The following is a 27,807-nucleotide window of genomic DNA, read 5'->3' on the forward strand; positions in this document are numbered from 1 at the left end:
CCAGGCTTGGAAAATTTTCAGGGACACATTTCTAACCAAGGCTCTCCCAGAGCCATCCCTGCCAGATCCCACCCAACAAACATCCCCCTCCAACCCCGTTCCTGATGGAAAACCTGGCTCCCAAACCCCTCAGCCATGAGAACACGACACTCCTCAGTGAGCAGCAATCCCAAAATTCAGAGCCTGAGCTGCATCCCCAGGAAACATCTCCTCCCCTAATTGCACCATGTCCCTTTCCAGGAGAATTGATAAAGATAAATTGGTGAAGATAAATTGATGAAGAGGGATCACTGCATCCTCTCCTCCTCATCCTTCATTTCGGAGCCCTAATGACGGAAGTCAGACTTTACAAATGACTCCATTTAGATCAGAACCAGGCACAGCAAAGCACCACTTGTTTTTGTGCCTTTTTTAAAAAATTTAAACAAATAAGAACAATTCTCCCACTCCCTGCCCTCAAAAATCCTGTATTTGAAAATCTACTTTGTTTGTAAATTGGAATGTGGAGCAGTACTACAAAGGACTGTGTCAGGATAATTGGATGAACAGAAACTCCTGTTTTCTGGAGGCTTTTGCTGCTCACACGTATCCAACTGATCTAATGGAATACTCAGCATCCTGTCAGATTTGAAAGATGACATTACAAAGCTCTGCCAGCATGGCAGGCAGGCCGGGCTGTTCCTTTCAAACCACTTCATGTTGCTCTAAATGAGGATTTAAGCAGAGCTTTATTTATTTTTAATTTGGAAAACAGTGTTTCAGCAAAAGCAACAGAAAAAAAAAATCTATTCCATGAAGTTCTCCTTGTTGAGGGAATTGCTGTTAAATCCAGATCCTGCCTGGATCTCTTCTCCCTCCTGCTGGGATGGCTCAGGATGCTCACAGGGGTTTCTTGTTCTTGGAGGAGAAGCCCCCTCAAATGCAAGTCTTTGGAAAAAATCCCTCTTTTTGGCAGCTTGAGCAATGGATCTTTGGGAATCAGAGCCTGGACAAGCACTGGGATTATCCAGAATTGCCCAGGACACTCCACAGGTTGCATGGCAGGAGCCAAAAATCTGTTTGGAACCCGAGGGTGTGATCCAAGATGAGAAGGGGGAGATCCAAGATGAGGAATGGAAGATCCAAGATGGGGAAATGGAAGATCCAAGACGGGGAAATGGAAGATCCAAGACGGGGAAATGGAAGAGCCAAGACGGGGAAATGGAAGATCCAAGACGGGGAAATGGAAGAGCCAAGACGGGGAAATGGAAGACCCAAGACGGGGAAATGGAAGACCCAAGATGAAAGGGAGAGGATCCAAGGTGAAAAGGAGAAGGTCCAGGATGAAAAGGAGAAGATCCAAGGTGAGGAATGGAAGATCAGGATGAAGAGTGGAAGATCCAAGATGAAAGGAGGAAGAGCCGAGATAAGCAGTGGGACACACAAGAAGTGAAATGGAAGATCCAAGATGAAAAGGGGAAGATTGAAAATGAGGGGAGATCAACAATGAGGAGGGGAAGATCTAAGATCAGGAGTGGGAGGTCCAGGATGAGCAATGGGAGAGGAGATAAGGATGAAGAGGGGAAGATCCAGGATAAAGAGCAGAAGATCCAAGATGAGAAAGGGAAGATCCAAGATGAGGAGTGAGAGATCCAGGATGAAGAGGGGGGAGGATCTGTCCAAACTGAAGCCAAACTGATCCATCCACGGGTAGAATCTCAAATCTACCCATGCACAGATCTGTAGCTCAAAGCCATGGATGGGGCTGGGAGCACCCTGGGATATGGGGAGGTCGCTGCCCATGGAAGGGGTGGATGGGGTTTAAACCCATTCCAAACCATTCCAAGATCCCCTGACTCCCTCACAAGCCATTGAAGTGTCTCTGGTGAGCAGCAGGGCTGTGCTGGGCTGGGCTGGAGCTCATCCCATTCATCTTCCTCCCGCAGGGAAGGGAAGCGGCCGGGGCGGGGAGATCGATAAGAGCTGCAATTACGTGTTGGTAACAATCAGCTCCAGAGCAATTAGGGAGCCAAGTTCTGCCATAAAACATGTGCAGAGAGGGGCAGCAGCAGCCAGGGCAGCATTCCCATCTCTCCAATTCCAGCCCTATCTCCAGCCTTTTGCAGCTTTCCCAAAATCTTCTGATTTTATCAATTCCCACCCAGCCCCTCTGATGACCTGAGGTGCTGCCACCTCACCTGATTAAAAACTTCAAGATTATTTTCTTCCACCTTTTTTGAGGAGACAGGATGGGGAGGAAAATAAAAAAATAATTTTTTAAAAATAATTGTATGGACACATTTCTCCCAGTCCCTTTCATTTCCTTACGTGGGGAATGGGGAAAAAAGCATTTGCAAAAAAATCAAGATTCACCTTAATGAAAGGAAAAAGGGAAATATTTAACTCTCCCAGGAAGGGAACAAAATGAATTTGCTGTGTTCAACAACAACAACAAAAAAACCCCTCTCCACAGCCTGATTGCATCTAACCTTGCTTTTACATTCCTAAAGTGATTTCCAAATGAGGGCACGGATTAGGGAGAGCAGAGAGGGAACAGACAGAGAAGGTGTTCTGCAAAACTCGGGATCAATTTAAACAAGCTGGAAGGGAAATTGTTTTCTTATAGATTATCAGCAAAGCCAGACCCTGTCCTAGGGGACCCAGGGGGTTCATAAATGATGTACAGACACGTCTTTAGAAAACAGACAGCAAATTAGAGCCACCCTAAAGCCTCCCCTTGCTTCTCCTGGACCATCCTGATTCAGCTCTCCTGATGAAAAATGCATTTCAGCTGCTGTGCTTGCTGTGGAATTACACGGCCTGTTTTGTAGGGATTTATCTCCAGTGAAATATTTATGGCCAGGCCAGGTTGTGGAAAGGGTTACAGGGAGGTTTTTAAAGTATCAGCATCTCCTGTCCTACACATGCCACTGCCTGCAGACACCTTCCCTTCAGCCCTGGGAATCTTCACTGATTGTTTTGCTGGGTTTTTAAGCACTGAAAGGCAGAAAGAAGCTGCCAAACTCCACAAAAACAGCAGGAAAAACGAGGGCAGGTCCCCTCTGGCAGCTGGGCTGAGGTCCTGTCCTGATTCCAGCTCAGGAATGGGGAGTTCAGTTCATTTTCCAACACTCCATCCCCAGTTCATCCCCTCTGCACATGAGATGAGAACCCCCTGGCATTTCTCTGAGCAGGGGAATGAGGACATTGATCCTGACTGTGCTGTGGAGGGAAAAGCCTGACTCAGACAGGTGCTCTGGAGGAAGCTGCAATCCTGACAGCCAGGGAAAAGCCATCCAAAGGGAAGCTGCTTTTTCCAGACATTCATGCTGCACAGCAACAACAAAAGGTTTTTTTTTTCCCTTGTTTAAAGTCCTTTTTTTTTTTTCCCTTGCAGTTTAAAGTGATTTATAGGTTCAAGGAAAGCAGGGAAGTTAAATAATGATGTGGTTCATTCATTGAGGCCACGACAGCCCTGCTAAGAACAGCTTGGGAACACCCAAACGGGGCAGCTCTGTGGATTTATCCAAGGAAAATCCTCTCCCTCTCCCTTGACTCCTCTCCAGAGCTTTTTCCCAGCAAGGGCCTCTTGAGAGCAAACCTGCAGAGCTCCCCTGAGCCCAGCCTTGGGGTGGAATCAAATCATTCCTGCTCCTTCCCTGCTTCACTCCCCCATTCCTGGATCCTGCACCCACAACCTCCTCCAAAAACATCACAGCAGTGGTGGGAACACTTCCAAGGAATCCACTGCACCCATTCTGGTCCAACCAGGAGCAGAATCTTCACTTCCAAAGGATCCCCTGTCCCTCAACAGCGCCTGAACATCCCCATCCTGAAATCTTTTTATCCCAATGCTGAATTCTGCCCTGTGAGGGTGGGGAAGGGCTGAGAGGGATTTCCCAGAGAAGCCCCTGGATCCCTGGGAGTGTCCAAGGCCAGGCTGGAGGGGACCTGGAGCACCCTGGGACTGGGGAGATGTCACTGGATGGGCTCTAAGGTCCCTCCCAGCCCAAACCAGGCTGGGTTTTTCCATGAAAACCACACTTTGGGGGATTCCAGCTGGAAAATAACAGCAGCAGGGCTGTGCAGGGAGGCAGCTGGGGTTACTCTTAACTGGGGGCTGAGGGTTGTTTTTGACTTTGTTTGTGGTGTTGGAGCTCGTGTGGGGTTATCTCAAGGGGCAATTTGGGCTGTTTAGGGGGGGCAGGAAGCAGTTTAGCCTAAAATGCCAACTTTGGGAGTTGGAGATGAAGGTTTGAGTCCTTTCTTCCTGAAATGCTGGGGTAACTCTCAAAAGGGGTTTATGTTATCATCTCATCACAGGGGTTCCATGCTGTTGTCTCCTATCACAAAGGTTTCATACCTGCTTGGTGTTTCTCATGGGCAGCTCCTCACAGCTCTGACTCTTTCTTCTTCACAAAGCAGCCACTGGCTCCAGTTCCCTCCTCACCCACCCACCCCACTCTTTTATGGCATCTTCTGCTCATTGCTCATGTTTCTAATCTTTGATAATTGGCCCAGCTGCAGCTCCTTAGGGGCAAGGTTACTTTCTACACCATCTTTATTTTCTTATATTCCATCCCCCTTACAGGTTCAGTCTTCAATCTTTGGCTTAAAAGACCAATGTTCTTTGTACACCATCTTTATTTTCTTATATTCCATCCCCCTTACAGGTTCAGTCTTCCATCTTTGGCTTAAAAGACCAATGTTCTTTCTACACCATCTTTATTTTCTTATATTCCATCCCCCTACAGCTTCAGTCTTCAATCTTTGGCTTACAAGATCAATGTTTTTATCAACTATTAGAGTTAATTAGAGTTGGAGTAGTTTGTGTTCTAGGGTGGCCACAAGGGGAAATAAAACCAGAATGATTGTGAAATAGGTGAACGAGGAAATCAAACTGGAATGATGGTGAAACAGGTGGATGAGGAATGAGGAAATCAAACTGGAATGATTGTGAAAGAGGTGGATGAGGAATGAGGAAATCAAACTGGAATGATGGTGAAACAGGTGAAAGAAGCTGCTTGGGGTGGGTGAGGCCAGGCCAGGGCATTTATTTCTCCCTTCTTACCTTGGTACTGGGCACTGAAGCCCTTCTGCCTGTGGTTGCCATCGGAGGTGAAGTGCAGCCTCAGCCAATTTTTACTGCTGATCACAGGGGCGGGCAAATTCATCCCAGTGAACCTGCAGGAGAGCAAAGCAGCACAGCCACGTCAGGACCCGGCAGTGAGGCCCCAAACCCACCTCTCCAGGCCATCCTCCTCCCCCAGGAGTCTGGGGACTCCTCTGTGGGTACCACACAGCCAAGGAGAGCCCCCTCCCCGCTCCAGGGCTGCCCCCAGCCCCGCATTCCTGCTGGGATTCCCAGCTGAGAGCTCCGTGTTTGTAATTAGAGAAGTTCCCAGTCCTTTTTCCTAAAGCAAAGAACATTTCCAAGCTCATCTCTTCACGTTTGGTTAACCCCACTCCAAAATCTATTCATTTTAACTTAGGAAGGGAAAGGATGGCAAGAACCTCTTTATTTTGTAATTTATTTATGACCAATCCCAACCTGAGGAAGATTCCAGCCAGGATCAGAGGTGCAGCAGCCCTGCATATCTGTTCATAATTTTATTTCCATTTTAAAAGACGATGTTGCTTGCTTCATTTAACTCCAGCTCACAATTCCTGGCTGAGTTTTGTCCCAAACCAAGTTTTAGACTGGAACAACACCTCAGACTCAGACTGAGACCCACAATGGTGACATTCACCATGGTGGGGACACCAATGCCCTCTCTGTTCCTGCTAATGAAAGTTAATTACTTTAATCCCCAATTATCGCTTATTTAAAAATTACTGCCATTTCAACAACCAGTATTGGTACTCCAACACCTTTTATTGGCATCCAACACCTTTTATTGCCATTTCAATTCCCATTTTTGCCATTCCTACACCCATTTTTGCCATTCCTACACACATTTTTGCCATTCCAACACACATTTTTGCCATTCCAACACCCCCTGCTTCTTTTAACGAAGGCAAAAGCATCCTGGGAATCTGTTTCATCCAGAGGGTTATTTCAGGTTTGATTATTAAACATTTTTTAGCAGCAGATCTGACAGCCCATGGAGCACCTGAAGAGTCCTTCAGCCACCCAGGCCCATCCAGAAATGACCTCAGCTCCTCCAGGGGGGAGCCAGGCTGGAATTGGCAACGTTAATTAATGGCATCCCTGTGCTCCCAGTCCCTTAATGAGCTGGCAGGGTGATTAGTGCATAACTAAACCACCCACAGTACAATCCAAACCCTGGATTATCCCGTGCCTGGATCCTGCTGCGCTCTGGGATGATTTAAGCCTGGGATTTAAGGTTGCTCCCAATCATTTCTCCATGGATTGTCTCCATCTCTGTTCCCAGCCCTTTCAGGAGGGTGAGGTGGAGCAGAAGTGGATCCTCTGTGGCTTTTTGCCATCCTTGGGGAACTCCAAGGCAGCTGAGCCCATTGGATTGGAAACTTTCTCAAAGAACTGAGTTCAAACAAACAGATTTGGGGCCGAGATCAAACATGGGATGCCCCAAACCCATCCTGAGGAAGTTCTCCTGGCTGGTTGTTATGACAACACCCTTAAATTTAATGCTCTCATCCCTCAAGGGCCCTTTCATTGTTCATTCTGCAGCAGCAAACCCCTCAGAAATAATCTTTAGCTATGCAGAGCCAAATTTCCCTTTCACAGCTGTAGTTCAACTGCCTGAGATAAAACCCAGACAGCAGTGAACCAAAGCTGCCTGGATGAGGCTCAGCTTCTCCTGTCCCCCATCCCTGGTTTTGGTTTTGATCAGAACATCCTTGAAGGGTGGATTCATCCCAAACCTGAGATGTTTTTCCCTTGTTTTTCCTCCACATTAAACAAAATTCCTCTATTCAAAACAGGGAGGGGTAAATGCCATCAAAACTCCTCTTTTTGAGAAAAAAAGCACTGAAGTGAGGCCTTCTCAACTCTTTTATTTCTTTCCTTGCTCTCTCACTTCCCACCGAATCCAGGCATGAAATATTTATCCCATTCCCTCCCCTGGCACAATTAGTATGGCTGTACATGGCTGGCACTGATTACTCTGCATTCAGGTCCCATTATCTATTTACAATCCCAATTCCTGCTTTAATTTGTTTCCACGCAGTGAGGAAGAAAAGGAAGGGGGGAAAAAAAAAAAATCAATCAAGTGTCACAAAGTGAGGCAGAAGCACTGGAGGAGCAGGAGGAGATGTTTGCACACGGATTTGGAGCACCCTGAAATTTGATTATCAGCAATCTGGCCATTAGTTCTTCTTAAATGGACCCAAATAAGATGAGAATTCCTGGTGTGGATGCTGCAAACCCAGTGCAGGAGTCAAAGGCACGACTAAAGGCAGAGATTCCATCTGAAATCCTGTTATTTCAGGAGAAATATGTGGAGATGATGGATTTAAATATGAATTTGAAGGAGCTGTTTGCAGTCAAACACCAGCTCCAAATAAAAGCAAAGCACATCACTGGGGATGTTTCATCTTTTTTTTTTCCCCCCCAGAACTGATTTTGTTGATTTATTTAACCTCTCTGTTCATTTAATCTCTGTTTTGACACCCCTTGGATCTCTGCAGATAATTCCTAAGATCAGCCAGGCTGGGTCCTGGCTCCTCCTGGAGCCTCCACCACAAATTCTGGGTGAAATCTCTGAAATTTCATCTTCCTGGAGCTCAGATCCATCTTTTCCTTCCATGGCTGTGCTTAACCCAACAGTGAGACCCACTGGAGTGGCTGGGAGGAGGAGGAGATGATAAGGGGAGATCCCAGCAGCTTTTCCATGGATGGAGGAGCCAAGGGGAGATTCCAGGAGCATCTCCAGGGATGGAGGAGCCAAAGGGAGATCCCAGCAGCTTTTCCATGGATGGAGGAGCCAAGGGGAGATCCCAACGGTTTTTCCATGGATGGAGGAATTAAGGGGAGATCCCAACAGTTTTTCCATGGATGGAGGAGCCAAGGGAGATCTCAGCAGCTCTTCCATGGATGGAAGAGTCAAAGGGAGATCCCAGCAGCATCTCCAGGCAAGGAGGAACCAAAGGGAGATCCCAGGAGCATCTCCATGGATGGAAGAGTCAAGGCTGGCAGTCAACACGAAATCCAAGGAGAAGAACACACCTGGATCATCCCTGGAATGTCCCAGGAGAGGCTGGAGCAGCTGGGATAATGGAATGTGTCCCTGCCCATGGATGGGCTGGCCCTGGATGGGATTTAAGGCCCTTCTCAACCCAAACCATTCTGGAATTCCACCACCCACAACTGGTTGCTCAGTTTAACCAGAATTGTTGAGGGCACAGAACTGAGCCCAACCCAAATTTCACTCTGAGCTCCATCCCCAGCTCAGCCAGGGGTTTGTGTCCCTTTCCAGCTTTTATTCCACTGATTTCCTGCCAATTCTGACTCATTTCCCTCTCACTACAACTCAGGGACACCTCTCAGCAGCTCTTCATCTCCCTGTGTATTATTATTCACTTCACCTGTATTTTTAACTTTTCATCCAAACCTCTCCTGAAATTATCAGGAGAGCTGTACCATTAATTCTGAACATCTTATTTGAGCTTGTCTGCTCTCTTAAACAAAATATACTTAAGCACCTCTAGACCTCATTTCTGGGTCGCAGGAGACTTCTCCTCACTGTGGACTTTTACAAGGCAAATGAATCATTAGATCAGTTATTGTTCCTCCTCTCCTGCACCTTCACTCTGCTCCAGAGCCTGCAGGTGCCTCAGGAAGGGCAGGGACAGACCCCACACCACTCCCACACCTCGGGGAGAGCAGCCTGGCTCATGGAACTCCTCTGCTTGTAGGGGATTGTGTAAAAAACCACCCTGCAAACGAGGCAAAGGAACCGGTGGGAACAGCCAGGGGTCCCCCTTGGAAGGAGGTGCCCCCTCCAGGCCTCCCCTCCTTCCCTGGAATGTTTTAAGGCTGGAATTCCTCACTGGGATGTTTTTAAGACCCATCTTAACCCCCAGGACAGATTTAAACAAGCTTTTTCCTTGCAGGAAGAGCAGTGCGCTCCTCATTCCCCAAAAACAATGGGAATTACAAGGCCTGAGCACCCTTTCCACGAGGAAATTCCTCCTGCTTAAGTGTATTTTGTTTAAGAGAGCAGGCAAGCTCAGCTAAGATGCTCATTAATTAATTAATGGCACAATACGAGGTCAGGACTTGGAGCTGCCCAGGGAGGTTTGGAGCTCCCATCCCTGGATGTGGCTGGGGACAAGAACTGGTGACAAACTGGGGCTGGGTGACCTTGGAGAGCTTTTCCAACCTCAATTATCCTGGAAAGGAAAACAGGTTCTTCCTCCTCCCGCGCCATTGCTGCAGCCACGGGGAGACCTTTGTGCTCCTGGCAATTAAAATAATCAAATAATGAATCCCACCCTCGCTGCTAATTACCCCAATTGAAAGAAGCCAAGTGACAGAAGCAAAGCCCTTCCCACACGCTCCCAGCCTGAAACCAGAGCTTGGTTCCAGTCGCACCACAGCGAGGTGACAAACACGATTAGATTGATTCCATTCAGAGCCAGCCGCCCCTAATTCAGCACAACAGAATGCAACTGAGGCTCTCTAACGCTCAGCATTGCAAATCCTCCCCCCCGAACCTGCTACAGCTTTATTAGAATTTCCTCTGAAGCTGGGATATCAGAGCCGCAGAGATTGTTTTCCCCGGGCAGGCAGGGGGAGATGTGCTGATAAGGAGCGGGGCTGTGTTTATCAGCAGATAAATAACAACCAGCCCTCCGTGCAGGGCAGCCTCACTCCCGGCTTTGTCACCCTAACAATGCACTTAAATTCCATTAAACCCGGAGTTTTACTGCCAAACTCAGCCTGGGGAGGCAGGGAGGGTGCTGGGAAGGATGAAAGTTTGACAAGAAAGTCTCACAGATGTGTGTGTGCTTAGCAGAAAGATTTTTAAATGTAGAATCTGCAGAAGGAATAGAGATGGAAGCAAGTTTTGGTATAGAAGAAAAGAATTGCTGAGCCAGTCCCACTGGATAACCAAGGAGGCAAAGGGTGTGTGAGTTATTATGAGGGGTTTTTATGGCTTAGAGCAAAGGATAAACCCACCCCAAACAAGAAGATGTTTGTACCAAGCAGGAACAGAGCACAGGCAAACAAGGCAGCAAATGTGGCAAGGAGAAAAAAGCTCTCAGAAAGCAAGAAAACTGAAAACCAACTTCTAGCTTAAACTGTAATGTACTGACTGTTAGTGATTGGAGAATAGCAACATGAATATGGTAATTATAGTAGTTATGATGGGCTATAGATAAAAGTTCAGGTATAGATTGGTTCTACTGTATTGAGATGCTCAGCAAAGAAAAGTCTAGAATGCATTGTAACCTAAACTCAGGGTCTCCAGGCCTGCCTGCAGCTGGAGCTGACAGCTGTGGGCACAGCTCTGTCACCCACAACCCTGGACTGCTGTAATGCCTTGGATATGAGAGGAATGGTGGATTTGTCTTTCCAAACCAGCTCTGGGTCTGCTGGGAGATAAAACCAGCACTGGGAGATAAAAGAAACCATGGGAAGGATTCCACTGATTGGTGAATGGAAAAGAGATTTGATTTTACAAATAAACTTTAGGTTTGCTGAGAAATGAAATTAGACATTGAGAGATGAAAGAAACAATGGGGAAGAAAAACCTCTAAATTCCGTAAGAATTAAAAATGAAAAAAGAGAGCTGTACATTAGAGGGGAATCGTTGGGATCAGGTGTTGTGGGGAGTCTGAACCTCTCAAGTACCTCAGAAATGGGGACAGAGAGAAGGGAAATGCAGCTGGGAAATTGGGATAAAAAGGAGGCTGTGCCCTCCAAAAACTGGAGAGACCCCAGGGAATGCCCCATGGCCTCTGCCTTGATTGGAATAAAGTTCCAGGACTCCTCTGTCTCCTTTTTAGACGTGAACCTCTGGTGTTTGTGGATGGATTTTCCTAACAGATACAATAAACTGCATTTTGAAGAGAAACCTGGATCCCACATCCCTCGTTCCGGCTCTTACAGGAAGGTGTGGGGGATGTTTCAGCCCAGCGAAATCTGCAGAGGGAGCCCAAGAAGCTGCAAAGGAGATCTTGGAGCTGCATCCTGGCGCTTTTCCAGCTCACCGGGCACAGAAGTTGCTCCCTCTGGGGACCGGAGCACAATGAGGTCACCTCAGCTGAGCTCCAGACACGCGGCAGGGGCTGAGCTGATCCCGGCTGCCCCCAGGATGGCACTTTAATAATGGAGCAGCCTCGCTGGAAGCGACAAACGCGCTGGAAGTGACCCTGCCTGGTGGCAGCTCTGTCGGATTAAGGCCTTTTCTGACCTAGACATGGGGCAGCTGAGAGGGCTTTGAAAAAACTTTTATTCCGTTTTCAGCCTCATTTAAAAAGTAAGACAATGCAGGTGTTACAAGTCACGCTATCACAATCAATAACCAGCTATTTCCTAGTCACAATATATACTATAAATATTTATATATATAGTATATATACATAAATAATATATACTATAAATATATATTATATATAATATATTATATATATACTATATATATTTATAGTATATATTACTATATAGTTAAGAAATATTCATAGTCTATATTACTATAATATATATAATATATAATATATAATATATAATATATAATATATAATATATAATATGTAATATATATAGTGTATATAGTATATATAGTATATATTATATATTATATATATTATATTACTATAATATATATAATACTTTATATTACTATATACTATAATACTACTAATACTACTACTAGTAATACTACTATATTATTACTATGATAATACTATAAATATTTCTTAACTATCAACTTTTACCACACCATACTACAAATACCTTAAAACTCATCATCTATAATTACCCTTCATAAATCCTAATGCAATAAATCTTTTATAATTCCATTTCTCCAAAGTATCTCGTCTTTTTTAACAAGACCGTCCTTTAAAACTTGTTTCTAATTCCATTTCTCTCTCAACATCTATCCTGTTCCAGAACATTTCTAAACTCAACGTTTACACACAAATTCACACTGTGTGAACCTTCTGTCAGGTTTTAAGAATTTTTCACAAATCCATTCCCCACATCAGCTCCACCAGGGTCACACCGTGGGTGGGTTCAGCCCTGTCCTGTTCTCTCCTCCAGCCTGTCCCTCCTGCAGCTCTGCTCTCATCAGGCACTAATATATTGCTGTTGTTGTTTTTTGGGGTTTTCTTGTTGTTATTTTTTTCTTTTTCCCCCCCTAGGTCCAGACTGGAGGATCAAAAATGAGCATTTCAGGAGCTCCTCACAATTCACTGATGCCACCAAGTGCAGCAGCACTCCCAGGTTGTCTCTGACCCCTCTCAACTCCAGGGGCACAAAGGCCTCTCCCATCCCAGCTCCTTCCTCCTATGCCTCAATTCTGCCCTCACAAAAACCCAGTTTTCTCACAGAATTCAAGAATGGCTTGGTTGGAAGGAGCTCCAGGATTATCCACCATGGCAAGGGCCACCTTCCACCCAAGCAGGGTGCTCAGAGCTCCTTCCTTCCCCTCAGAAGCAGAGACTGGAGGATTAAAAATGAGCATTTCAGGACCTCCTCACAATTCACTGATGCCACCAAGATTGTCTCTGACCCCTCTCAATTCCAGGGAGCACCAGGAAGGCCTCTCCCACCCCAGCTCCTTCCTCCCGTGCCTCAATTCTGCCCTCACAAAAATCCAGTTTTTCCCCAGAATCCCAGCATGGTTTGTTGGAAGGAGCTCCAGGATTATCCACCATGGCAAGGGGCACCTTCCACCAGAGCAGGGTGCTCAGAGCTCCTTCCTTCCCCTCAGAAGGGCAGCCTGGTGCTGATTTACACTAAAAAAATAAAAACCAGCAACAGAAGAGATTATCTGGGATCACTGAGAGGAATTTCTATGAGGGAGCAAAGCCTGGGTAATGATGATGTTGAAGGAGCAGCCTTTTGCTCCAAGTGGTCCCCCTGGTAATTCCTGCAGTGTCTCCACAAGTTTAATACACAGGATTATTGCAGGGAAGTCTCTCAGAAGGAAGCAGATCCTTAACTCGCTTTGACATTGTCATTTTACACTGCATTATTCCACAGGAGACCTGCAAAGCAATAAATCCTTCCTCTGCCAGGATGTGGGAGCCCTGTGAGAGGTGCCAGCAACAAATTGTTCAGCTAAATTCTCATTTCTGTCCCGAATTCCACCTTGTCCTCAATGACTCTTCAAGAAAAAAAAAATAAAATAAAAAAAAAAGGAGTCACCTGCTTAAAGCCTACAGGAAGCTCTGAGATTTCATTCCCTGATAAACTCATGCTGGAGCTTTAATTTAACAGCAGCAGGGACAAGAAAGGTGCTTTTCAGTAACTTCCACTCCATGAAACTATCAGAGGAATAAAACTTCGTTTTTTCCCCTTTTACTCCTTTCCAAACTCATCCTTTCCAACCCAGCTTTGGCTCTTCCTGCCAAGAAAGAAATTGTGAAAAGGTGTTTGCAACATCCTATTTATTTAGGGAGCTACTGAATAACTCCTGCAGGAGAGCATAAAACAGCCCTGGCCTCATCATTTTGGGTGAATTCTTCAGAAAAATCCATTTCCAATGTGTTTGCTATTGAGAGAATTGCTGGAGTTCACCACGAGTGAATAAATTGTTGTTTCTGAGGATCAGGTGGCACCTTCCCAGCAGCAAAGTGAGTCCATCCAAACATCCCAGCACCACCCAGCAGCAACTCCTTTGGAGATTCCCTGGGTGAGAGCTCTCAGGAAAGGGGAAAAATTTCATTTTAAATTCCACCTGCCCCTGTGCTCCCACCTTCAGCCAGCCAGGAATTCCCTGGTGGGTTTATCAAGATCCCAGGTGGGGTTTATCAAGATCCCAGGTGGGGTTTATCAAGATCCCAGGTGGATTTATCAAGATCCCAGGTGGATTTATCAAGTTCCCAGGTGGGTTTATCAAGATCCCAGTGCTGTTTGTTTCCTCCTTAGACAAACGATGCCTGACGCACTCTGGCCACTACAAAATGCTCATTAAAATCTCCACACTGTGCACAATTCCTATTTCACACCCCAGACAGGGCACAGCCTGCCAAATCCCAAAATACTTCCACCTGCCACTGGTAAAACATGGGAAGGAGGCAGAGAATCAGCCAAGGTCACACAGATGGATTGGAGCAAACTGTGGAGTCCAGAAAAACCCATAAATCTGAGGGGTTTCCAGAAAACCCCATAAATCTGAGGGGTGATTTCACCTCCAGAATCCTCCACAAATCCTGGAGAAGCACCTGAAACTCTCTGCTCCACCCAAAGCTGGGAGGAGGGGGTGGAATTTGTTAATTCAGGCAGTTTCACGCTGGCTGCTTGGTATCAATGGGTTTAGCTGGTGGAGTTGGACACAGGAGGAGCAGAGATTTCACTGGCACAAATCCCAGGGCAGCCTCTGCCAGGAACAGCTGCTCTCTGTCTGGGAGGACCAGAGCCATCCTTCTTCCCAAAGTCTTCCAGAAGCAGCAAGAAAGGACTCAGAGCTCAGTGCCAGGAGCTGGGGACAAACCCAGCATGGGCAGGGACACCAGGAGAGGGCTCTGGGGAGGAGCATCCTAAGGTTGGGGTGGTCACAGGGACAGTGGGACAAATCCAGCATGGCCAGGGACACCAGGAGAGGGCTTTGGGGAGGAGCATCATAAGGTTGGGGTGGTCACAGGGACAGTGGGACAAATCCAGCATGGGCAGGGACACCAGGAGAGGGCTCTGGGGAGGAGCATCCTGGGGCTGGGGTGGTCACAGGGACAGTGGGACAAATTCAGGGACACCAGGAACACCAGAAAGGTCTCTGGGGAGGAGCATCATAAGGTTGGGGTGGTCACAGGAACAGTGGGACAAATCCAGCATGGGCAGGAACACCAGAAAGGTCCCTGGGGAGGAGCATCCTGGGGTTGGGGTGGGATTGTCACAGTGAGAACAGGACAAATCCAGCACAGCCAGGGACACCAGGAGAGGGCTTTGGGGAGGAGCATCCTGGGCTGGGGTGGTCACAGGGACAGTGGGACAAATCCAGCATGGCCAGGGACACCAGAAAGGTCTCTGGGGAGGAGCATCCTGGGGCTGGGGTGGTCACAGGGACAGTGGGACAAATCCAGCATGGCCAGGGACACCAGAAAGGTCTCTGGGGAGGAGCATCCTGGGGCTGGGGTGGTCACAGGGACAGTGGGACAAATCCAGCATGGCCAGGGACACCAGGAGAGGGGTTTGGGGAGGAGCATCCTAAGGTTGGGGTGGTCACAGGAAGAGTGGGACAAACCCAGCACAGCCAGGAATACCAGGAGAGGGCTTTGGGGAGCAGCCTGAGGCTGGGGTGTCCCACAGAATGGGAAAAACCCAGCATGGCCAGGAACATCAGGAACACCAGAAAGGTCTCTGGGGAGGAGCATCCTGTGGTGGGATGGTTACAGGGAGAATGGGACAAGCCCAGCATGGCCAGGAACACCAAAAAGGCCCTTGGGGAGGAGCATCCTGGGGTTGGGGTGGGATTGTCACAGTGAGAACAAATGGGACAAATCCAGCATAGCCAGGAACACCAGGAGAGGGCTTTGGGGAGCAGCCTGGGGTTGGGGTGTCCCACAGAATGGGAAAAACCCAGCATGGCCAGGAACACCAGGAAAGGGCTTTGGGGAGGAGCATCCTGGGCTGGGATGGTCGTAGGGAGAATGGGATAAATCCAGCACAGCCAGGAACACCAGGAAAGGTCCCTGGGGAGGAGCATCCTGGGGCTGATGGATCCTAAGGAGAATGGGAAAAATCCAGCACAGCCAGGAACACCAGGAACACCAGAAAGGGTCTTGGGGAGGAGCATCCTGGGCTGGGATGGTCACAGGGAGAGTGGGAAAAATCCAGCACAGCCAGGAACACCAGGAACACCAGAAAGGCCCTTGGGGGGAGCATCATGAGTCTGGGATGCTTGCAGGGATAACGTGGCTCTGTCTGCGCCTCTCTGCTGGACAGACAGACACAGACCACCAACAGAACCTTCTGGAAACCTCTACCTGAGCACATCCAATCACTGGTGACAGGCAGGACAACCTGGGGCAAGGCAAGGACTGAAATCTCCACCAGCTGCTTCCACACTCCCATTCCTTATTCCTTCCTTATTCCCACTCCTCATCTGCTGCTTCTTCCAGGGCAGTCCTGGGACACAGCACAGGCTGCCCCATCCGTGGGGGTGTCCCAGGCCAGCCTGGAAAGGACTTGGAGCAACCTGGGATAGTGGAAGATGTCCCTGCCCGTGGCAGGGGGGGTGAATGAGAAGAATTTTAAGTTCCCTCCCAACCCAAACCACTCCAGGATTCTCTGACTCTGTGAAGGGCTGAGAGTTTTCAGGATTTGTGTCAAGGCTGCCTCAGTGCTGCCTTATGTCTGAATTAATTACATCATCCTTAATGAGAATTGAACATTATTAACTCTGAACAGCCCTGAGTGCCCCAGAGCTCTTCAGGGGAATCCCAGTGGGAAACCAGGGCTCCCAGGGATGTGTGGAGAAAAGGGCTGGATGGAGTTCCCAGACACAGTGCTGGGATGCTGCTGTGGCTCCACAAGAGCAGCAAGATCTCCTCCAGGGCAGGAAAATGTGGGATCAGCTGAGAATTCCAAATTCCTGCAGTGCCTGCAGCACCTTCTCCTGGCTGGGAGCTGCCTGTGGCACCTCAGGGACACGAGCCAGCAGCAGCTGCTGGCCACCAGCTCCTCTGAGCATGGAACAGCCCTCACAGCTCATGGAAATGTCCCTTTTCAGCCATGGAAATGTCCCTTTTCAGCCATGGAAATGTCCCTTTTCAGCCAACAAGTCAGATCTCCCTGGATCACAGCAAAATCAGCTCCCACAGAGACCCCACAACGTCCAACCAGCAATGGGGGGAGCACAGGAAGGGTTTAATTTATTCCAGCAGGGTTTCATTTATCCAGGAATCACCCCCAGACATCACCCAGGAGCCCTCCCAGCGCCTGCATTCCCCAGAACACACCCCAGCCTCTCCAGGCAGGGATTTGCCCACATCCCAAACCCCTCACTGTCCATTTCCAGCCCTCCCACACAGGTCCTCATGTCCTCATTTCCCCAGGTACCAAATCAGACAAAACCAGCCAGGATTTGCAGGTTTGGTTTCATTCCAAGGGTAATTTCTGTGTTTTTTCTCAAATCCACATCTCCAAGGATTTCATCTGTACTCCTGAAAGCAGCTGATGAGCACACAAAATGTTCATTTTACAGGAGATCCTGCTCTGCCCTTGGAATTCCTTGGAACAAATCCACCCTGATCCAAACCTGGTCTTTCTTCTCCAGTCAGCTTTTCTTTAGTTCAAACAAAAATGGTTATTTTATGGAGCCCTGGACAACAGCAGGTGAAAGTACTGCAGAGAGAGCAGCTATAAAAAAAATGTTGTCAATATTTGAAGGACAATCAACACCAAAAAAAATGGGAAAAAAAAAAAACCCCAATTGTTCCAGTTGTCCATCAAACTGTGAGCAGCATCCTGTACCTGTGGGTACAGATCACCCTTCATTATGACAACTCCATCAAAGAGCACTCGAGTCATTTCATATTTGCTGTGTCACAGTTACATTATCAACAAGTACGAGCAGAAATGGATTTTTACAGCCAGGAGATTAAATTACACACCCTCCCCTGGCTGCCTCTCTCATGAAAATGCCCGTTACAAACAGCAGGTGAGTTAGAACACAAATCAAGGCGGTGTTTGGTCTGTTCTCTTGACAAATATTACCCAAATATCAACCCCAAACCTCAGCAGAGGGATGTCACCTCCCTATCAGGGCAAAGCAGGCAGAAATTCCCCCTGAACACAGCTGCTCTCAGGAAATATTCCCAGGATCAGCCCTCCTGAACCTTTGTTATCTCAGCTGCCCACATCTTATCTGGGGACCCAGCACTCCCACATTTCCATGCAGCCTTTCAAGTCACTCCTCCCAAATCAGCTCCTTATCAGCTCCAGCGTCCCCTGCCCTTGCTCACAAGTGGCTCTGCTGTCCTTTATGTCCCTCCCTGCTCTGGGGGTGCCACCAGAACCAGCTCCACCTGAGGAGAGCTCAGGATAAAGCAGAGGGATGATGGTGACAAGGCCCAGGTGATGCGAGGTCGCTTCAGCTCATCAGGAGTTCTACATCCCCAGCCCAGAGAGGGAGCAGGGACAGCCACGAGCCATCTGTGACCTGGCAGGGTGATGGCCTTGGTGACACCACTGGAGAACGTGGCAAAATGATTTCCTTGTGAATGAACCACAGAGAGAGCCCTGGGACAGCTTCACCTGGGGATCAGCCACACAAACTCATTCTGGGGGTGAATCCCAGAGTGGGGCAGGGTTATGGGGCCACAGAGGCTCAGCTGGTGCCACCCCAGGGCCCAGGGCCCAGCAGTGTGTGCAGAGGGCTCTGGATGTCCCCAGGGAGGGACAACCCACAGCCAATCCTCCCTGGGCTCTGTTCCAGGGCCCACAGGGCAGTTCTGCCTCCTGGGCACGGGAATTGCTGGGCTCAGGCCCTGCCCGGGGCTCTGGGGCCATCGCTGGGCCTGGAGCTGAGCCTGGGCCTGCTCTGACCTCGGCACACAGGGACAGACAGGGGGACACAGGGACAGATAGGGACGGACAGGGGACACAGGGACAGACAGGGGGACACAGGGACAGACAGGGATGAACAGGGGACACAGGGACAGACAGGGGGACACAGGGACAGACAGGGATGGACAGGGGACACAGGGACGGACAGGGGACACAGGGACGGACAGGATGGACAGGGACAGACAGGGTCACCCACAGACACACGGGGACACTCAGCGACAGACAGGGACACCCAGGGACAGAGAGGAACACATGGGGACACTCAGGGACTCCCAAGGACAGACAGGGACAAACAGGGACACCACAGGGTCACCCAGGGACACATGGGGACACTCAGGGACACAACAGGACACGCAGGGCTGAGGGCCCCTCTCAGCCTCTCCTCAGCCCCAGCTCCCTCAGCCTTTCCTGCTCCAGGCCCTCCCTCAGCTCCACAGCTCTCCAGGAGCTCCTGGCCCTGCTGTCCAAAGGACCCCAGAGCTGGACAAGCTCTCCAGATGTGCCTCCAGGGCTGACTATTTATATTTTTAATTCTCTTGTTGAAGACAACAACCTAGAGCCCAGCTGATCCCACTCACCCCACATGAAGCCACTCCTGCCTTCACTCCTTCCACAGAGGACAAAAAGCCCAGAAATGCTCTTGGCTTCCTTCTCCCAGAGACCCTGGGGTGGACAATAACCAAAAAAAAAAAAAAAAAAAAAGCTTGCAGAGCTTTCAGCCTCAGAGCCTGATTTTCCAGGCGCTCTCCTGCAGTTCCTCTGTAATGGCATTTTTTATGGCCAGGCCGAAGGAACCTAATCTTGCAATTATTCCATTTAATGCCATGTAATGGTTGGGCAGCTTCCTGGGATATGGGAAAGGAGAAGTGTGGTATAATTGCATTAAAGTGGGAAACAGGAGTAACTACTCACACTAAAAAGGATGAGGAATAAAAGGCAACACGGTGTGAATTGTAGAGGAAGGAGCGGGTTTATGACATGCAGCTGAAGGTCTGGCAGCTTCTGAGAGGCACCATTCCCCTCCTGTCCCTCTCACTTCCCACCAGGACAATAAAGGAGGAAAAGGAGGGAGCCGGGAGCATAAAATCCACAGGGTTTGCAAAGGGGATAAATTGGGTTTGAGGACAGAGTGAGCAGGTCAAGGGCAAGGCACCTCCAGGGAGATTCCCCTGGTGCACTGCAGCATCCCCAGGAGAACCTGGCAGCACAAGGTCCTAAAAATGTGGAACATCTGCTGAGAAGCCCCAGTTCCCAGGACAGAGACCTCCCTGATCCCTGACTTCACAGCATGAAAAAGGAGACTGGGGAAATAAAAAAAAAAAAATAAAAGAATAAATGTTGTCATTTGAAAGGTCACCAGGGTGGCTCAGCAGTGCAGGAGGGATGGATGACAGCAGGGGATGAATTCCTGAGGGGAAGGACTCCTAACCCCAGCTTGCAAAAGCCAAAAGTCAAGCATCCCAGGCTCTGTAATTCAGGCACAATGAGGATTCAAGGAATTCTCAAGGAATGGAGTGAAAAGATTTGACCTTAACAGAAGAAAAAACAAAAGTGGGAAGGATGTGTGCAGTGCGTTCCATAGCTTCCAGCCCAGCCCACGATTCCATGGGTCTGCTCCCCTTTGCTTTGCACAAGGAAAAACCACAAAACACACCACAATCACACCACAAAACACACCACAATCACACCACAAACACACCACAAACCACCACAAAATACACCACAAAACACACCCCAAAACCAGCTGAGGCACCAAGACTGGGCTGAAGGGAATCACCTGAGCTACAAAGGGACCTGTTGGGATTCAAACAGAGCTTCTGAGCTCAGCTCTACACACCTGAGAGCGCCTGTACCTGTAATAAATGCAAAAGTTCACCCAAATATCACCAGATTATAAAATACAGTATTTTCTATTCACCTTGGGACTTTTAAGGCCCCATCCCCGTGCTGAGACCTTTTCCTGCCACCCCAAATCAGAGGGAAGAGTCCAAGACATGAAGCTTTGAAAAGGTGGATTCACCCTGTGTAATTGTGAGAACCAACACAGAAAATGCTGAACCTTTTCCTTTCTCCTGCTCCTGCAGGAATGGGAATCTTCCAGACATTTCAGCTTCTCCCTCCATCAGACTCCACACAGATCCTCCACACCTTCACACGTCTGATCCATTCAGCTCAGCTCTCAAATGTCAACATTCATTTACCTCCTAATTAACATCATTACGAGCTGTGACATTTTTCTCATCTTCCTGCTTAGTTTTTTTTTGTTTGGTGGGTTGGTTTTTTTTTTTTTTTTTTTTGGTGTGTCCTGATGGTTTCTGTCAAGAGGCTGTTTTCACTCCCAGCTTTTTTAAAAGTAACAGTAAAAACTTGTTATTTCCAATGAGGAGCTGCTGTGTATTCCAGGGATTGCTCCTGACAAGGAGGGGCTGGGAGCGCTGCTGGGAGCTCTCTGGCAACAGCTTTACCTCAACTTTAATTGCAATTCATGGAGAGTCTTCTCCTCCTGTTAATTTTCCTGGCTTGCCTTTGACGTTATTCCTCCTGGCATGGAATTTTCACCCACCTCAGCAAACTGGAGCCAATTCCATCCCTTCATCAACACTCATTACCTAATAGGGCAGGCAGAGCAGTGGCCAAGGGGTTTCTGGGCATTTTGGTGGCATTTTGTGGTTGGTTTTTTGTTTTTCTTTTTTTTCATTTTGCCTCTTTGCATACAATATGCTAAATACAAGCTTTGCAAATTCTGCTTTTCACTGCAAATCCAAACAGGTCCACAAGCAAGATTTAGTTTCTGCCAGGAGTGGTGGCAAAATCTCTCTTTCCTGATCAGGTCTGGGGATTCTCAGGACACACCTGGACCCTCTGCCCTGATGAGATCAGGGCACAGAGAAGGTCCCAGCACAGCCACAGGCCTTGTTCAGCTTCAGGCAGGAAAATGGACACAAATCCCCCTGAATCACCAATTCCAGGATGTCTTTATGTGTATTCCCATGACTGAACTAATACCTGGAGCAGCCACAGGAAAAGCCCTGCAGTGTCTGAACGTGTCCAAAGCCTGGTTGTCCTGGGCCCTGCTCCCCACAAATGATTTGTCCTTAACAATCACTGCTCCACATGAAAATCCTCCAATAAAAGAGGAAACTGGAGCAATAAAGGTGCTTTATTCTGCTCTCTCTGGTGCAGAGACCCCATAAAAGTGGTCGTGGGTTAAACCCAACCCCGTGTTGGAGGAAGGATCGATGGATGTGTCCCACCCCAGCAGTGCCCTGTGTTTATTCCAGCACTTCCAGCCCAGATTTCCCTGGACCTAAATGACCTATTTTGATGGAGTATGTAGGTAATCCAGGGACATGAGCAAACATTGTGCTAAATTCAGATAAATGGCCTCGATTCAAAGTGAATTTTATAAATGACCCAGCCCAAGTGGGACAGCTCTGCCTTTATGTGCATTTTAACACAATGCACCCCTTAAGGCAATTGGGCTGAACAGCATCAATTCCACATTTAAATATAATTCCTGGGGAGGATCTGGAAAGAACACAGGGAAAAAAAAAAAAAGGCTAAACAAACCAAATCAAGGAAAGAGCAAAAGAGTTTTATTTGTAGCTCCTGAACTGTGGGAATTGGGGAGGCTGGAAAGTCTCTTAGGCTGAATTATTGAGATAATAAAGCACCTGCTGAAGGGACCTGTGACTGCTGGAATGAAATTATTTCACTGCCCCAGAATAATCACCAGGGCAGGTTCTCTTTGGAGAGCAAAGGAAACAAGGGAAGGAAGAGATAAATGGAATGCAAATTACCCTCTCCACTCAAAGGGAAAGCAGGGACATGAAAGGAACGAGGCTGGTGGGACAAACTGAGTTTATTCACCAGGCTGAGGCCACCGGAAAACAACTGCAGTAAACGCAGCAGGGGAAGTGGGAAGCCAGTTCTGTCCAGGCTGGATTTTGCCATGAGCCTGACGAGCCCTTGGCCCCTCTCTGCCAGGATTAACCAGCCCAGCAACTACACAAGTCCTAATTGTGCTAGAATTACACAATTCCAGAGTTATCCAAGTGTAACTCAGGGATGACTCCCAACTTTCAAGGCTTCTCCTCCCCCATCTTCACCTTTCAGAGAGACAAGTTCCACAGAACAGGGGCTGTTTCATAATTTAGTACTTATGCAATCGGCTACATATGAATATTTAACACTACTGGGAACTTCAATAAATCACCTTGTACTCAGAATGAGTGGTCAAAATTTCAATTTGTTTTATTCATAGTCCTGTCCTCAGTCACAAGAATTCTGACAGGGACAGCCAAGCTCACCTCTGCCTGGGAACGACTGATTTCACCTTTTGGAAACAACCAAACAAACCACTGGGAATTTCTTTTCTTCCCAGACAAACCTGCAGAACGTTATTGCATTCCCATCTGCTAAAGCGTAATTAATGAAGGCTTTTAAACCCGCAGAACCTTTCAAATTAATGAAAAGTCCACCCAAATAAATTAGCCATGGAGTCCAAGGGCTGTGGATTTAAATAACAGTGGTTCTCCTGACAGGAACCAAGGAACAGCTGTCACAGACAATTATTTTTAGGGCTGCTACTAAACCATTTTCCCATTATCAGCTGCCACCTCGCAGCGGCGAACGGCGGCTCCACATTTTATCATGACAAAAATCCGAGGGCTCCGCTTCCCTCCTTGGGTGTTACAAGTTTGTAAAACACTGTGTGAGAAATGGAGCCAAAACCCTGGTGCTGGAGCAGGGGGACCCTGGGTGAAGGGATGTGATGTCACCACCACGGCCATGACATCATCACCATCACTGTGACATCATCATGGCTATGACATCACCACATCCCTCCAGCCAGCAGGGGAACAGGAAGAGGATGTGGCTCCTTCTGGTGGGCTTGGGAGACCTCGTGTCACCACAACATAGTGATGTCACCATGGCACATCCCAAAATTCTGTCCATGGAGTGTTCCCAACTCGACCAAACTGCTCCATCACCATGGCTGTGACATCACCATGATTATGACATCACCACATCCCTCCAGCCCAAAGGGTTACAGGGACTAGGCCTGGGTCCCTCTGATTTGCTCTGGGGACCACATGTCACCATGGCACATCCCAAAATTCCATCCATGGACCATTCCCAACTCATTCAAGATCTGCTCTGCCTCCATGGCAATGACATCAGCACCTCCCTTCAGCCCACACAGTCACAGGGACCAGGTCTGGCCCGTCCTGCTCAGTTTTGGGACCTTCATGTCCCAAAGGCCCAGTGATGTGATCCAAAATGCCATCCATGAACACTCCCAACTCATCCAAGCTCTGCTCTGCCACCATGATGATGACATCAGCGCCCCCCTCCTGCCCACACAGTCACAGGGACCAGGCCTGGCCTGTCCTGCTCAGCTTTGGCCCCTCTCGTCCCCAGTGCCATCACCACTGCCCCCCCCAACATTCCACCCACAGAAGCTCTCCCACATCAACCCAGACCCATTCCACCATGCCAACTATGACATCAGCACGCCCTCCAGCCAATAGCATTGCAAGGAGCCGGCCTGGCCCGTCCTGATTGGCCGCCGGCTGTTGCTGTCACAGCGCCGTGGTGACGCTGCGGCCTGGCCTGTTGTGGGCCCGCTGTGTCTCAGTGCACTCCGGCAGCCGTGCTGAGGGGCAGCACAGCCCGGAGCTCCCCACAGCATCCCCACAAAGGAGCTCCAGGCAGCAGCAGCAGCAGCAGCAGCAGGAGCAGCCCAGCCCTGCCGGCCCCGCGCGGCCATGGCCCGGCCGGTGCGCTCGGCCCGGCGGCCCAGCACCACCATGCTCTTCCGCATCACCATCCAAAGGCCCCGCCGCATGCTCCGGAGGAGATCCTTGAGGGCGCGCTCCAGGTTCCGGGCCAGGAGGGGACGGCGCTTCGCCAAGAGCGTCCGCTTCAGGTCCTCCGGGCGCGCGCTGCCGCCCTTCTTCCTCTTCATGGAGAGGCACCGCCGGCGGCTCCAGAGGCTCTACCCCAACATGACCATGGTGCAGACGGCCAAGAGGCTGGGCAGCATGTGGCGCAGGCTGCCCGAAGAAGACAAGGAGATGTACAAGGAGGCGGCCGAGCGCCTCAAGGGCAGGAGGATCCGCAGGAGGATCCACCGCAGGCCCAGGAGCCGGAGCAGGCCGAGGATGTCCAGCCGGAGGAGGGCCATGAAGAACCTCATGATCTCCTTCACCACCAAGGCGGCCAACCTGCGGAACTTCCTCCTGTCCTACCTGTGACTGCAGTTCCTGCCTGTGACTGCGGTTCCTACCTGCGATGGCAGCTCCTACCTGAGATGGCTCTTCCTACCTGAGATTGCAGTTCCTTGGAAAGTCCCAGTAAAGTCCCAAGTTGTTATTGCAGCAAACCCTGGCCTGCTGTGGTGTCTTTGGGCAGGGCAGGAGCTTTAATTTAGTGGAGCTGGTGCTGTTGTGGGTGGCAGGGAATGGATGTTCCTGCACATCCACAAGGAGAACAGAGATGACTTCTCCAAACCAGGAGTTAAAATAGGCTCCTTCTGCAAGGGAGGGATTTTGGTCCTCCAACAGCAGGTCCTGGAGCTGGGGAGGAGGCACAGTGAATGCAGATGAGGAAGCAGGAGAGTGCAGGAACACAAACATGGCTTTTCTCAGGAAAAAGTCTTGGGAAGGTGCACAAAGTCAGAGCCAAAACCCACACAAGGTCCCTGACCCTGCTGGAGGAGCCTCAGAGATTTCTCCTCTTGACCACAGCCTTTGCCCAGGGTCCTTTAGGGATGATCACAGCCCATTCCCACGCAAGGTCACATCCCAGAGTTCCAGGTCAATGCCACATTGTCCCCAAGCTCCAAAAGTCTCCAGCAAACAACTCCCAAGGTGTTCCTGTCCCTTATTCCACACAACTCCCAAGGTGTTCCTGTCCCTTATTCCACACAACTCCTGAGGAGTTCCTGTCTCTTTTTCCACACAACTCCCAAGGAGTTCCTCCCCCTTATTCCACACAACTCCTGAGCTGTTCCTGTCCCTTATTCTACACACAGGATTTTGTCAGGTCTTTGCACACCTGTACCACCAGGACACAAAGCAGCTCTCCCTGTTGGGAAACCTAAACCCCAGGGATATGGCCCTAGGACACAGGTACAAATCTGGAGATGTTAAGGGAAAACTGCAAGGCTGCCATGAGCTGGTAGCAGAGTGCTGAAGTGAGCAGGGACAAGAAATTTCACTTTAATGGTTCTCCTGCCTGCACGGCCGCTGAGAGCCTGACAGGATCCATCAATTAAAATCTATTCCCAGCTGCAGCAGCCGTGGCTCCAGCAGAAGGAGCAGCTATTTTTGGCACGTTACAAATATGAAGTGGTCAGAAAGGCGCCAGATATCACCCAGCCAATTACGCTTTCCACGGAATCTTTGCGTTCCCCCATCCCTCAGCCTGCAAGCTCCATAAACAAGTGGCACTCAGGCAAAATCAGGCCCAGGGAAGTAGGAACATGGGTTCCACTCAATTGAACCCATTACACAGGACTGGTTCTGAGGAATGGCTCCAAATTCCTGCAGCTCTGCCTGAAAATATCCGTTTTTTTACCAGGACACCCCAATAAACTCCAAGTCTGGCCATTCCCACCAGTTTCTTCAGCTGAAACGCCACCTAAGAGGCTGAGGGACAACTCTGCCAGCTCTGAACACACAATAAAATTCCAGTTATCTGCAGCAGGAAATCTTCTAGTGACAGGAGAACAGGAAGGGATGGGAAACAGTGCGCTGGAAATTGGTCGTTATCCACCTGGATGTGTTTCCCACTAATAGTGTGGAGACTAGAGATGGAAATAACTGTGAGAGCAAAGCATTAACAAGGAGAAATAACAATTTGGGAGATGCCTTCCAGCAGCAGAGAGGAAACAATGATCTTGGAAGAGCTGCAGGCAGCTGATGGAGGAGGGGGGTAAGTGATAAATATGGATATTATGGGGGGAACGTATCTCGGGGGCCTGGGGTGGGCTCCTTCCTCTGCTTTCCCACTGTAGTTAAAACCTGCAATAAACCAACTGCAGAAAATGGTTTCTCTCAGTACTGGCACAATTTTGGCTCGTTGGGAGCCTTGGCACCTTTTTCATGTGCTCAGAACTAATGTTAATGGCATTGTTACAGACCCAGGAATGTCACTTTTATCACAATGTGTTGTCACTGCTCAGGGAAAAATGATTTTAAAACACCTTGGAAATTGCCTGGACAACCTTCCCTTCAGGCCAGCTACATGGAATCACCTGGGAGCTGTCCAGGATGGCATTTGCTGTCCCTGTCCTTGGGATTTGCTGTCCCTGCCCTCTCCATGTGGGGGCTTCAAAGGGGACGAGTTTCAGAGCAGAAGGGAAAAGCCAGGAGTGACAGATCTTTATCCAAAGCCCTCTGAAATCCACTTCCCTGGGCCTGACCAGGGGCACAAACACACATCTGCCACCGCAGGTGTCGGATCACAGGTGCAAGACACACATTTGGGACTTCAAAATCTGGGTAAATAACCCAGAATTTTCTGTACTCTCCCGCACCCAAACAAAAAAATCCAATTATTGAGCACAAAACCACCAAGACACGGCTGCTGCACTCGTGGTCCCATTGAGAACACGAGAGCTGTGCCTCTGCAGAGATCTCCTCTTGTTCTGAGGGAACAATGGCACTTCAGCCCCCCTCCCTCAGCCAGCTCCACTCTCCTCATCCCAGCAATTTTCCTTTTTGTGTGCACGAGATGCTCTTGTGTGGCAGCAATAGCACTGGAGGACTCGTGAACAGCAGATTTATTTAATAAATTTCTCTGCGCTGATGCTCCCACACGTGGCCTTGTCTGCGTTCATGGATACACTGAGAATATCCCAGAGCTTGGCACCAAAGCAAACACCCCAAACCAAGCCCTGCAATTCTTTCTGGAGGTTGCAGTGAGGAGCTGAGCCTTTGAAGGGGCAGCTTTGGGGCTGAGACTGTGTCAGGGTCCCCAGAGGGTGATGAGAGCCACCCCAGTGATTCCCAACAGCAATGTTAGGAAAATCCATCCACAAACAGCAGAGGTTCGTGTCCAAAAAGGAGACAGAGGAGTCCTGGAGCTTTATTCCAATCAAGGGAGAGGCCATGGGGCATTTCCCTGGATCTCTCCCATTTTTGGAGGATGCAGCC

At 49.0% G+C, this 27,807-nt stretch overlaps 1 protein-coding gene across 2 annotated transcripts in view; it reads right to left on the reverse strand.

The window, feature by feature from the left end:
* The window catches only part of CSMD2 (CUB and Sushi multiple domains 2), a 263,996-nt gene that overhangs the window by 143,016 nt on the left and 93,173 nt on the right, over window positions 1-27,807 (reverse strand). For both annotated transcript variants that reach the window (XM_071453356.1, XM_071453355.1), the window contains exon 6: window positions 5,051-5,163. In XM_071453356.1, coding sequence (XP_071309457.1) covers window positions 5,051-5,163 — 113 coding nt within the window. The remainder of the gene's footprint in view (window positions 1-5,050; window positions 5,164-27,807) is intronic.

The sequence above is a fragment of the Agelaius tricolor genome, unplaced genomic scaffold (assembly GCF_023055355.1).
Source record: "Agelaius tricolor isolate 1412-34295 unplaced genomic scaffold, bAgeTri1.0.p SCAF_36, whole genome shotgun sequence".
Classification (NCBI taxonomy): Eukaryota; Metazoa; Chordata; class Aves; order Passeriformes; family Icteridae; genus Agelaius; species Agelaius tricolor.